Below are 13,185 nucleotides of genomic sequence, written 5' to 3' on the forward strand. Positions count from 1 at the left end.
TGGCATCACACAGCATGTAGTCTTTTGTGTCTGACTTCTTTCATTTCACCAGTGAAATACTTTGGAAATTCACCTATTTTTTTCATCTGGATCAGTTGATTTCTTTTCATTGCTGAGTAGGTGTCCATTATATGGATATATTGCAATTTGTTTGTCCATTTGCTAGTTGATGGCCACTTTAGTTTCCACTTTGGCACGATTCTGAACAAAAAAGTCTATGAAAGTTTACCTGCGAGGGTTTTTATGTAATTTGTCTTTTCAATTCTCTTGCGTAAATACTAGGAATGGAGTTGCTGAGCCATTTTATAAGAAATTGCTAAACTATTTTCGAAGTGATTTTATTATTTTACATTCTTACCAGCAATGGGTGAGTTTCAATTGCTTTACATCTTCATCACAACTTGGTATTGTCAGTCTCATTTTAACCATTCTAGCAGTGACATGGTGCTATCCTATGGTGGCTTTAGCTTACATATCTCGGAGAACTATTAATGCTGAATATCTCTTCTCATTCTTCTTTGCTATTTATGTATTTGCTCTGGTGATGTGTGTTCAAATTTTTGCCCCTTTGAAAGCAGATTATTTGTCTTTGTTTTGTATGAGTTCTTTTTAAATTTTGGATACAAGCCCTTCATGAGATGTGCTTATCTAATGTTTTCTTCTATTTCTTTTATAAAGTTGAATGAATCAATTTTATCTTTTATAATTCATACTTGCTTTTGTCCCTTCTAAAAAATCTTCGCCTAACCTAAGGACCCTCAGGGTTTTTTCCTATACTTTTTTTTTCAAGGTTTTGTAGTTTTAACTCCTACATTTAAGACCATGATCTATTTAGAGACACTTTTTGTGTATGGTGTGTAGTACGTAGGATTGAAGGGTTTTGTTTTGTTTTGTTTTGTTGCTTATGGATATCCAAAGCAGCATTTAATGAAAGGATTATCTTCTGCCCCATTGAGTTATCTTGGAACCTTTGTCAGAAGTTAATTGACCATGTGTATGTATGTCTGTTTCTACACTCTTCAGTCTTTCTTTTGATCTATATGTCTATCTTTATGTTAGTATTACACTGTCTTGATTAGAGTAGCTTTATAAGAAGTTTTAAAATCAAGTAGTTCAAGTCCTCTAATATTACTCTTCTTTTCAAAATTGTTTTGACTATATCAGGTCTTTTTCATATAAATTTTAGGATTAGCTGCTTATCCATTTTAAAAATTCTGCTATTATTTTGACTTGGGTTGCACTGACACAGATGAAGTAGGACAAAGTTTACATCTTAACTATATCAAGTTTACTAAATTGTGAACATTGCCTATCTTATGACTAAGACCTCTCCAGGTCTTCATTAAATTCTCTCAGCAATATCTTAGTGTTTTCAATATACAGAACTTACATGTATTTTGTGAAAGTTTTTTAGTATTTTGTGAAAGTTATTTCTAAATGTTTGTGTTTTTGATGCTATAATATTCATATTTTTAAATTCAAACTTCTGTTTATTTCTAATACATAGAAATAAAATTGATTTTTATAGATCAACTTTCTAACCTGTGACTTTCATAAACTCATATATTAGTTCTAGTGGCACTTTTGTAGATTCCATAGAATATGCTTCACTGATAAGCATGTTCTCTGAGAATAAAAACAATTTAAACTTTTCATTTCCAAACCAAGTGGGTAAACATTCACTCTTTAATCATTATGCTGTTAGCTATAGGTTTTTATAAAAATTCTTTAGCTGAGTAAGTTTCTTTATACTTTTTATTTGCCAGTGGCTTTAGTTATAAATTGATGTTGAATTTTGTCAAATGCTTTTTTTCAGCGACATTTTTCCTCATTTTACTGCCAAAGTTTAGACTCTTTTTGCACATTTTAAGTACTCCATAGATATTTGCTGAATGAAAGAAGCTGAATTAAATACCTCTGAAGTGTTAGGTACATCTCAACCACTGAGAGCATGAGATGAGCTAGGGGGACTTAAGAGTATTTAAATGCCTCGTTGTACCAGGGGTACTAGATTTGACTAAATGATCATGCAGTTTTTCACACTATTCCAATGAAGTGTCTCTATTTTACAAATGAGGGATAAGTAATATATGGAAAGATTAAAATCTATAGTATTGTTAGGATGTGGGGAAGGATTCCTGTGTTTCATTACTTGACAAAAATTAAAAAAAGACAGTCATTAAGTTCAGAACACCAAAAATATACAAAGGAGGCTGGTTCCAAATATGATGCAAGTTAAAATGGAGGACAACTCAGCCATTTGATGGAATAAATGAATCAAGAATCCAACTGGTCTGGATACAAGGAGTGGTGTTCTTGAATTGACAGTTAGACCTCTAAGAAGGAAAAGTAATCCATGCCCAATACTTGGATTAGCCATGAACTGTATCCTCATAATCAAAATAATGTCAATTTTATGTACTGATTTGCAACCCTGAGGATGTGATCTATACACAAAACAAAGATTTCATTTGGGTTACTCATCAAGATGCAAATGTTTATCAATGTTGACAAAACAGAAGTTGAGATAGATCTGAAGGAAGTTAGAAAGTAGGAGAGGTATGAAGAAATTTTAGGACAATGAACCTTCTTATTTTCTAAAAATGGAACATTTAAACCCCTCTGAGACTCAGTTCCTCACCTGTACAATGATATGAAGGGGTATCTAGAGGGGTTGTTGGGAAGACTAAAGAATGTATCTTAAATGCCTAATGTGTGGTAGGTACTCAACTAACAGTAGTAGTGATAAAGAGGAAAATCCTCACTAACGGGGAAGAGGTGTCAACTTCTCAACATTAGGGTCTATAAAGCACCTTTCCTGTAGGCATTGTCACTGCCCAAAGAGCAGCAGTGAATCTGAGTAATGAAAAGTCAGGAGCCATGTATTCAGCCCAGGACACTTGAGTGGCATGACAACCCTATGGGTGGCATCATCATCCCCATTTTACAACTGAGGGAGTTGAGATACTGAGCGGCCAACAGACTTGCAGGGGATCAGCCCTCAAGTGACTAAGCCAGGGCTGAAACCCAGCAACTATGACTCTAGATTCTGTTGTTTGCCACTGAGCCGAGTGGCACATGAATCTGAAGCATTGGGTGAGCTCCTGGCATATCTTTTGTACACATTTCTAATAAATAGGCCCCTGGGTTTAATTAAAGGAAAAAAAAAAGATTAATTATTTTTCCTAACAGTTGCAAATTATTTACATTTCATTTGTGTTGATGGCTGGTAAAAGAGCAGAGGAGCATGGGGACAGCCCAGAGTGGCTGTTACTCTTCCAGAGTCCATAATGAAGCACTGGTTTGAATGCCAATGTGTGAGCATGGATGAGCCTGCTGCCACATTAAGACCTGTTTTAGGCAGAGGGGCTCTCTTCCCTGGGCTTGATTCAGCCTTCAGAAATAGATTTCAGGGATTGATTGTCTCACAGTGCTAGGCCAAAAGTCTGAAATCAGACTGTCAGCAGACCATGCTTGCTCTGAAAGTCTCCCTGGTAGCTTTCAGTAGTTCCTCAGGTGTGGAAGCACAGCTTCAGTCTTCATATGGTGATCTCCCTGTGTGTATGTCTGTCCCTCTCTGGGTGCAAATTTCCCCCTTTCATAAGGACACCAGTCATTTTGGATTAGGGCCCCCCCAATAACCTAATTTTACTTGATTACCTCTATATAAAGACCCTATCTTCAAATAAGGCCACATTCCAAGGTACTGGAGGATAAGAATACAATGTGCTGGGAGGATATTCCTCAACTACTAACATATTTTAAGTGTATCAATTGTATATTATATAGTGTATCAGAGAAGGCAATGGCACCCCACTCCAGTACTCTTGCCTGGAAAATCCCCTGGACGGAGGAGCCTGGTGGGCTGCAGTCCATGGGGTCTCGAAGAGTCGGACACAACTGAATGACTTCACTTTCACTTTTCACTTTCATGCACTGGAGAAGGAAATGGCAACCCACTCCAGTGTTCTTGCCAGGAGAATCCCAGGGACGGGGGAGCCTGGTGGGCTGCCGTCTATGGGGTCACACGGAGTTGGACACGACTGAAACGACTTAGCAGCAGCAGCATATAGTGTATCATTCAGCTGGTCAAATTATTGAGGAGCATCTTCAAATGCTAGGTGATTTAGACAATTTAGATAGACTCAATCTTGCATTGATCAGAAAATATTCAAATGTGTGCTATATCTTCACACCTATTTTGGTACTTATCCATATATATGTATATAAAGTTCAGTAATAACTCCTAATGATGGATCAGATAAGGTTGAGGTAAAAAAATGCCTGTACGCAGTCGTAATCTGCTATTTTGTTGATTGATAACAAGCTTTAACTCTGAAACATCTATGAATAGTAGCATTTGAGAAATAAAGCTTTGGATCAATTATTTAAAATATCTACACTAGGCATCTGCATGCTTCCCTGGTGGCTCAGATGGTAAAGAATCTGCCTGTAATGTGGGAGATTCAGGTTCGGTCCTTGGGTTGGGAAGATCCCCTGTGAAGAAAATGGCAACCCACTCCAGTATTCTTGCCTGGAGAATTCCATGGACATAGGAGCCCAGCAGGCTATAGGCCACGGGTTGGATAGTCGCAAGGAGTTGATCATGCCTGAGTGACTAACACACATACACACATTATTTCTATTTCTAGAAACAGAAATAATGGGATTCTAGCAAATTCCTAATGTTATTATGGATTGGTTATTCAAATGATGATATTAAAAGTCAGTCTTTGTTCTATTGTTTCCATTGTTTTCCAGTGAACAAGCACAAACCATGGATTGAGACTTCGTATCATGGAGTCATAACAGAGAACAATGACACGGTCATTTTGGACCCACCATTGGTTGCCCTGGATAAAGATGCACCGGTTCCTTTTGCAGGTGAGATGATGGCTTAGCCTGGTCGGGCTGCACTCACTTGAGAGATGTGTCGAGAAACCTCCACGATTTTTTTGCTGTTGTCACCACCTGTGCCTTTCACAGATGAGTCTGTGCTTTCAAAGCTGGGTTTCTTCTGATTCCTTGTAAATTCTATACCTCCTTATGGTCTTTCTCCTTGGTGTTGCCTCCAATGCAAGACCCTTATATGTTCTTCTTCTGAGAGATGGTGTATGATATATTGCTAAAGTAGTCCCTGAAGTTGGAATAGTTGGGCCAGCAAGGTCCATAGGGGATTTTCCCTCTAGAAAGTTGACTCATACACATGAGAAGATGTGTGACCCACTGTCCCCACTACTCACATTCATGGGCAGATGAAGACTTGTAACTTGGTGGATTGACAAGAGAAAAAGGAAAGAAAACAGTATCAGGAGTTATTTGTTAAGGGTCATGTCCTTGAGCTTCAAAATGGGTGTCCCATTTGGAGAAGGAATCTGGAGGCAGGGCCATTTTGTCCTTGCAGTTTGTAACTAAAGAGCCTTCTCGGTGTCATCAAGATGACCGCTGCTTCCTCCTCTAACCTCCTGCAAGGGCCAAGTCCCCAGGAGGGTGTGTAAAGAAGATGGTTATGTCTCATGTTTCCATAGATTTTGGCAAAGAAAAGGGGATGGGTGATGGCAGGGGGAGGAGGGGTTGGACAAAGAATTTCTGAAGATGCCTACATCATGAGTGATATTGTTAACATTTTATAACTGTCAGGAGGAAGACAGGAAATTTAATGAAGGTTTTCAAGATTTCTGGAAGATTGCTTTATGATAGATGGGTGCCAAGCTGAGGTTTTCACTGTGATGAAGTCTATTTTTTCTGACAGTTTGCCTGTTACTTTATGAGCTACTTGGGCAGAAAAAATTGGCTCTTTCACACTTCTAAGAGATAAGCTTTGTGAAGGCCTTTTTTTCATTACAGAACATTTTATAAAGTAAGGAATGAGGGGTGAGTAAAATAGGGAAATTCAGCCTTATGTGAAGGTAAACCCATAAGTATTCTTGCAGAGCATGGGGGAGACTCTCAGAAGAAGGCTTCATCTTTATTTTATACAGAATGATAGCCACAAAGAGTACCTAACTGTGACTTCCATGGTGTTTAGAATTGGGGGCATTTCCATATATTTTCCAGCCATCCTCAGAGGTCCCAACTCAACAAAACGCCACTTGGCAGTGTAAATCCCATGCTGTCTTTTCCACAAAACATGAAATGTCTTCCCCAGACCTTCTTTGTCAGTTTCAGGAATATTCCAACTCATCCCTTTCTTGGACATAACTAAACTATATTGGAGTTAATCAGCAATTCTCACCAACCCTCTGGAAACAAACACTAGCAAGATTGTTTGGGTTATGGAAATGCTTGAATTGGCATGTGATGTGTGCTTTAAAAAATTAAGTAGAGACAACATTTAGAAGTTGAGATGTTTTGCATAAAACTGCAGGATTCTGGTTTATCTTGATGAGTCAGATCTGAAGTATCTAAAGTACTGAGTTGTGGCTTCCCTGGTTAGATGGAATATGTACAAGTCCTTTATTTATCTTTCCTTTCAATTGTGTGAACCCTGTTTAAGACATAAGAGAGAAAACTAATGACATATTAAATGAGAAGCATATGGATGCTGTTAAGTCACTGTGGTGTAGTGAGGCTAACACTTTAAAAGATGAAGGATGTGTCTGAGTATTCATTGTGTCTGCATCAGTGTAACCCTGTTCTCATCTGGTAGTGAACTAGGAAACTGAGGTTGTTGATTAAGCTGTTTTACAGTTAAGTTATAGACTCTGTAATGTAAAGACCAAAGTGGGAAAGAAAACTTTTTAAGCAAATCTGGTATTGGGAAGTTTGGATTTACAATGACTTACCTTCCTTGGTTGTTGACCTGAAGGACACTTAATCATTTTACCTGAAGATTGACCAAAGGATTTTCTTCAATTCTAAATCCATCGAATACTCTAAACTTGGAGTTGAATTCTAACCATTAAATGTGACCACAGGTTTTCTGACACTTGAAAGTAAGGTTGGCGTCTAAGTGAAGCCCTGAGTAGTCTCTCTGAAGACAATTTTTACACTCCTCTTGATATTTACAGCTGAATTTTTAAAAAAATCTAGTTTAACACATCAAAAATATAATCTTCCAAGCTCTTAAGAGTGAAAAATAAAGGTGCTTTTGAGAATGGTCAAAGCTATTTTTCTCAGCGTTATTTATGATCGGCTCTAAGACAGGACATAGACACTAACCATCCATCCATGCTGCAGGCGTTTATTTTAAAACATTTATCTTAAAAAGAAAATACTGAAGATTTATTTCAGATTCCTATCATTCTCATAAAATTGAAAAATTCATATCTACCAGCTCCATCACTTCCCGAAGTCAACTGCAGCTTTTGGTACCCCTTATCAACTGTTCTGGTATTGTGTGTCAGGCTTTCCACCCTCATCCCAGTGGTCTTTATTTCCACTTAGCCAGTGAGATGAGCTATAAGCTCATGTGGAGATGGTTCCAACCACGTCACTTTTGCTCTGTCTTGTTTCTCTTGAGATGTCCCCCCTTTAAAATAAGTTTTTTAATAAAAATTTCCTGTGTAAGGTATCATTCATTTAAATAAAAATCATGATTGCATTTTGTGGATAAATGCAAAATCCAGGGATATAAAATAGCTTTCATTGTGTATCTCCTGATTATGACAATCATGTTTATTATAGAATATGTGAACAATTCTTACTCCCAGAGAGAGCCTCTGTAACACTATAGCATATTTCCTTCCAGTTGTTGTTCTACTTTGTTTTAACCTAAAAATGTTGATCACACTTCATAGTCAATTTTATAACTTATTTTTCCTGCTAAACTAAGGAACATATACCATTTTATTAAGTACTCTTCTGCAACTCATTAAATGGCTGCATGATTTCTGACTCAATGAATATTCTATAGTTTACTGTTATTTTATTCTTTTCCAACTTTACTGAGATATAATTGACATATAATGTGTAAGTTTAAGGCATACAACGTGTTGCCTTGATACAGTTACGTGTTACAAAATTATTATCCCCACATAGTGCTAACTAACATCTCCACCACCTCACATAATTGCCACTTATTTTTGTGGTGAGAATATTTAAATTCTACTGTATTAGCAATTTTCAAGTATATAATACAGTATTGTTAACTTTAATCACCATGCTGTGATCCATTAGATCCCCCAAGTTTATGACTGGAAGTTTGTACGCTTTGACTGACACCTCCCTATTTCCTCACTTCCACCCCCTTTTAACCACCATTCTGCTCTGTTTCTATGAGTTCAGCTTTTTTAGGTTCCACGTATAAGTGACATCTCAGTATTTGTCATTCTGTCTGACTTATTTCACTGAGCGTTCCTGCCCTCCAGGTCCATCCATATTGTCACAAATGGAAGGATTTCCTTCTTTCCTTCATGGCTGAATAATGTCTGTATATATTTCTTTATTCATCCATCCATTGACTGACAGGTAGTTTCTATATCTTGGCTATTGTGAATAATGTTGCAATGAACCTGGGAGTACAGATACCTCTTCAAGACTCTGATTTCATTTCCTTAGGATATATAACCATAAGTGAGATTGCTAGATCATATGGTAGTTCGGGTTTTTAATTTTTTTGAGGAATCTCCATGCTGTTTTCTGTGACGGTTATACCAATTTTCATTCCCATCAACTGTACTTTAGGGTTTCTTTTTCTCCACATCCTCACCAACACTTCTTAACTCTTGTCTTCTTGATGATGGTCATTCTAACTGGTATGAGATGATAGACAATTTATCTATTTCTGGTCTTTCCTATTACAACGTGTGTCTATATTTCTGATTCTATCACTTGGATGGATTTCAGGATTAGAATTAATTGGTCAAATATTTTAAAGTTCTGAAACACATTAAATTGCTTTCCAGAAAATTTGAATGCACTTGCAGTCACATTCACACAAATCTCTCATTCCCTGACCCTAAATGGAATTTAATAGTGTAGAATCTTATTTTATGACAGTAGTGTGGAATCTTATTTTATGACAATAAGATGCAATCACCAATTACGTAGTCTCAGTCTATTTTTTTTTTTGATTGTTTATTTATTTGGCTGTTTCAGGCCTTAGTTGCAGCACATAGGACCTTTTGCTATGGCATGTGTGATCTAGTTCCCTGACCAAGGTTCAAACCCAGGCCCCCTGCATTGGGAGCATGAAGTCCTAGCAACGGGCCACCATGGCAGTCCCAGTAGTCTCACTGTTTTCATTCATTGAATAAATATATAAGCTTCCCAGGATTGTTGTGTTGGTTAAATTTAAAGAATGTTGCAATAATTCAAGATATAGTAAAACTTTTGTTGATTTGGGTTTCCTTTTCACAATGCTTGTCTTCCTTTCATAGAGGAGATCACTAACTCACAGGGAGCCTGAGAAAATTGCTCAGTGTCCCAGAGGAGGCCAGCCATGGGTCTGGGAGTGGAGCATGGGGCTTTCATCCTCCTGTGAGTTCCTGTTCCCTGTGATATTTGTTTGATCCCTGCCCCAACTGACTAGCAGAGACACTCTCTCTCAGGCAATGAAACCTCTCTCAGACCTCAGTCAAGTCCATTAGACCTGACTCAGTTCTCAACCTGGTGTAAGCTCAGCAGACACGATCTTAGAGAATCAGATACAGAAGAATCCTTGAGTCATAATGAAAATTCTGTCTACTGCATGGCAAAAAAATGATAATGAAAGCAAGCTGGGCACACCGTGAACTTATTAAATTCTGCACAAGCCCCACTGAGGCCTGTTAGGAAACTGTGGAGACTTTTAAATTTGAAGGGAATTAAATTACCTTTCAGAGATAATAGAACTGCTCATTTGTCTACACTGGGCCAGTCTGGACCTGTCTTTTGTGAGGATAGGGCTGCAGAGAATGATCAGGCATAATTGGCTGGCTTCTCAGCCTGGGTGACTCTCTGAAGGCTGCCCAGAAAATTGCCTGGGATATGATTTGGCCTGGTTTGATTAGCTGGTTATAGCAGAAGGCACCTTTTCCTCCATGGTTATTTCTCTGGGTCCTCCTTGTTCTGCTCAGTATCTACCAATCTGTCTCCCTCCTTGTCTTTGGATCCACCCAGGGCCTTTGTTCATGCTTGGACTCCACAGCTGCCTGATGGCAGACACCCTCCTTGGGGGTCTGTACAGCAGTGGTATCTTATGATGATAAAAGAATCCTACTTGTGAGCAGTCCCAAGCTCTGATCAGACACAAATGGATTCACAGTTTGGCTCTGCCATTGACAAGGTGTATGGTCTCAGATAAGGAACTGAACTCCTCTGAGGGGTTGCTAAGTCACTTTAGTCGTGTCTGACTCTGTGTGACCCCATAGATGGCAGCTCACCAGGCTCCCCCATCCCTGGGATCCTCCAGGCAAGAACACTGGAGTGGGTTGCCATTTCCTTCTCCAGTGCACTCCCTCGTCCCTGGGATTCTCCAGGCAGGAACACTGGAGTGGGTTGCCATTTCCTTCTCCAATGCATGAAAGTGAAAAGTGAAAGTGAAGTCGCTCAGTCATGCCCGACTTAGCGACCCCATGGACTGAAGCCAACCAGGCTCCTCTGTCCATGGGATTTTCCAGGCAAGAGGACTGGAGTGCGTTGTCCTTGCCTTCTCTGCTCTGAGGGGTAACTTATTTATATTTGATAAAATAGGGGTAAGCACAGTACGTGGGGCTTCCCAGGTGGCTCGGTGGTAAAGAATCTGCCTGCCAATGCAGGAGATGTACGTTTGATCGCTGGGTTGGGAAGATCCCCTGGACAAGGAAATGGCAACCCCCTCCATTATTCTGGCCTGGGAAACCCCATGGACAGAGGAGCCTGGCGGGCTACAGTTCACTGGGTTACAAGAATCAGACACGACTTAGTGACTGAATGACAACGAACATAGTACCTACTCCTGGGTTAATATGTGGATTAAATAAGATACTAATACCAAGTGCCAAGAGCACTAGCAGCCAAAGGATGCCCAGTGTATCATGGTTCTGATAATCCTAGCAATGGTAGTAATGAGAGCAATCAAGAGTAACAATAATTCTCACAATCATCAATAAGCTGTGTTTTATTCATTTTAGCTTGATTATAATGAAGTGATATAATCTGTGGTGCTGATATTAAGGAAAGAGGAAAAGCAAGTTCAGGGATTTTTGGAAGGCTTAATGTAGTCACCCACTTGTACCATCAAGCTATGCTGCCTGGATTGTCTCTTATGTGGCAACCAGTTGACTAATGCTGTGGAAAATCATTTATGAATTGTGTGGAACTCTGGAAATTTTAGTTATGTTCCACCTATCATTTATCCCTGTGGAATAACCTATTAGGTGTGAACGGTGTGCTCTTTTGTTATAAATGCATACATGTGCGCACGTGCACACACACACACACACACACACGCACAGACACACAGGTGCCTATGTGCAAGATGCTCGATGCACAGAATTATATCCAAGCCTTTCACCAACCTTGTGGAACAAGTGGGTCAGCTATTATGATTTTGTTTTGCAAATAAAGACATTGAGACTTGGAAAAATTAAGCAACTGTTCTAGGTTGCCAAGCTAAGCCCTGTCACTCAATTCCAGACCCTCAGACTCCAAGTCCCGCCTCCTTTCCCCTCTACCAATTTTCCAATGTGTGAGGCCTATCTCACTGGCAGTACAAGATTCCCATGGTACCTGGACATACTGTTAAAGAAAGTTGAATTCCATGTTAAGTCATTTCCATTTAAGTTCTTTTTCAAATCTTTCTGAATCTATCAAGGAGAAATGTGCAGTTGGGAGGATCAAAATGTCTTTAGCACTCTCAAATACTTGCTAATCTGTCTTTTTTGACAAAGACAGAGCAAGCTCCATCCCATAGCACTCCATGGGCAACCATGTTGTGCTAGAATTTTAATAACATTCTGTTGTATTTTATTTAGATTATGCTCTATTTGGGGCACATATTGCTGGCTTTTTACTTTTCTTTCTGAATACATTTACTGAAGTTTTAAAACCCCAATTTAAAGAAAAAGTATAAGTAAGTAAGTATTTAGGTAGTTTATGGCGGCAGCAAAAACTGAAAGAAGTCTTGAGTACCACATGGGATACTGTGAAACAGCCACATCTTGGCATCACTGCCCCATCCAGCAACCTCAGGACCACCTGCACTGGATACAGCCATCTTCAGTCTGTCCCACCCCACAACTCTCTGAGCTCTTGTCCAAGCAGCAGAGGGGACATCTATGTCAGCCTCACTGTGGATGTGCCTTTGTGTTCCAAGTTGGTCGGTGTATGGGGTTATTCCTAAGGACCAGAGACTGATGTCCTATCCTGTTCTCTGAGCATCAGTTGGTCTCAACCAAAGTTCAGTGCAGAGTAGACCAGGCAGAGAATTGGGTTCAGACTTAGCTCTGGAATCTACAATGTGGGCTGTTGCCTTGGACTTCACAGAGTTGGAATCTAGCATAAACAGGAAACAGAAGAATATGGACCAACATCTATGCATTCAAGTACTGAACATCTTAGGCTTCCCTGGTAGCTCAGCTGGTGGAGAATCTGCCTGCAATGCAGGCGACCCCAGGTTGATTCCTGGGTCAGGAAGATCCGCTGGAGAAGGGATAGGCTACCCACTCCAGTATTCCCGGGCTTCCCTGGTGGCTAAGCTCATAAAGAATCTGCCTGCAATGCAGGAGACCTGGGTTTGATCCCTGGGTTGGGAAGATTCCCTGGAGAAGGAGATGGCATTGGGTTTCCTTGGTGACTCAGATGGTGAAGAATCTACCTGCAGTGTGGGAGACCCAGGTTCAATCCCTGGTCAGGAAGATCCCCTGGAGAAGAGAATGGCTACCCACTCTAGTATTCTTGTCTGGAGAATCCCATAGACAGAGAAGCCTGACAGGCTATAGGAATAACCTGAACAGACTTTTTGGACAACCCAATACATGTGAATAGAATAAAAATAAAGAACAAAAGAAAAAGAATTAAAACAGTATACCCATACTTCTAAAACCCTGCCAGACTATTTTTATTCATGTCTAGGTACATAGTTCTTATTCATCTGGAGTATATATGGTTCTTTGTGTATTTTTCTTTTCACAGAACATTTTCCAAGCAGATTGAAACATATTCAAAAATACTAACATGTAGGCATAATTATATATCATATGGCCATAACATGGTTTACTTCACCTTTCTACTGTGTTTTGTATATTTGAGTTGTTTACACGATTTTTCCATTAAAAAAATAAC

General features: G+C 39.4%; 1 protein-coding gene across 1 annotated transcript in view; it reads left to right on the forward strand.

Moving 5' to 3' along the window:
* The first annotated feature begins 363 nt into the window (after positions 1-363).
* CLSTN2 (calsyntenin 2) overlaps positions 364-13,185 on the forward strand; it is a 464,485-nt gene continuing 451,663 nt past the window's right edge. Inside the window, exons 1-2 of the mRNA XM_040265134.1 lie at positions 364-367; positions 4,762-4,884. Of these exons, the coding sequence (XP_040121068.1) occupies positions 364-367; positions 4,762-4,884 (127 nt within the window). The remainder of the gene's footprint in view (positions 368-4,761; positions 4,885-13,185) is intronic.

This window comes from Oryx dammah, unplaced genomic scaffold (assembly GCF_014754425.2).
Source record: "Oryx dammah isolate SB20612 unplaced genomic scaffold, SCBI_Odam_1.1 HiC_scaffold_2, whole genome shotgun sequence".
NCBI lineage: Eukaryota > Metazoa > Chordata > Mammalia > Artiodactyla > Bovidae > Oryx > Oryx dammah.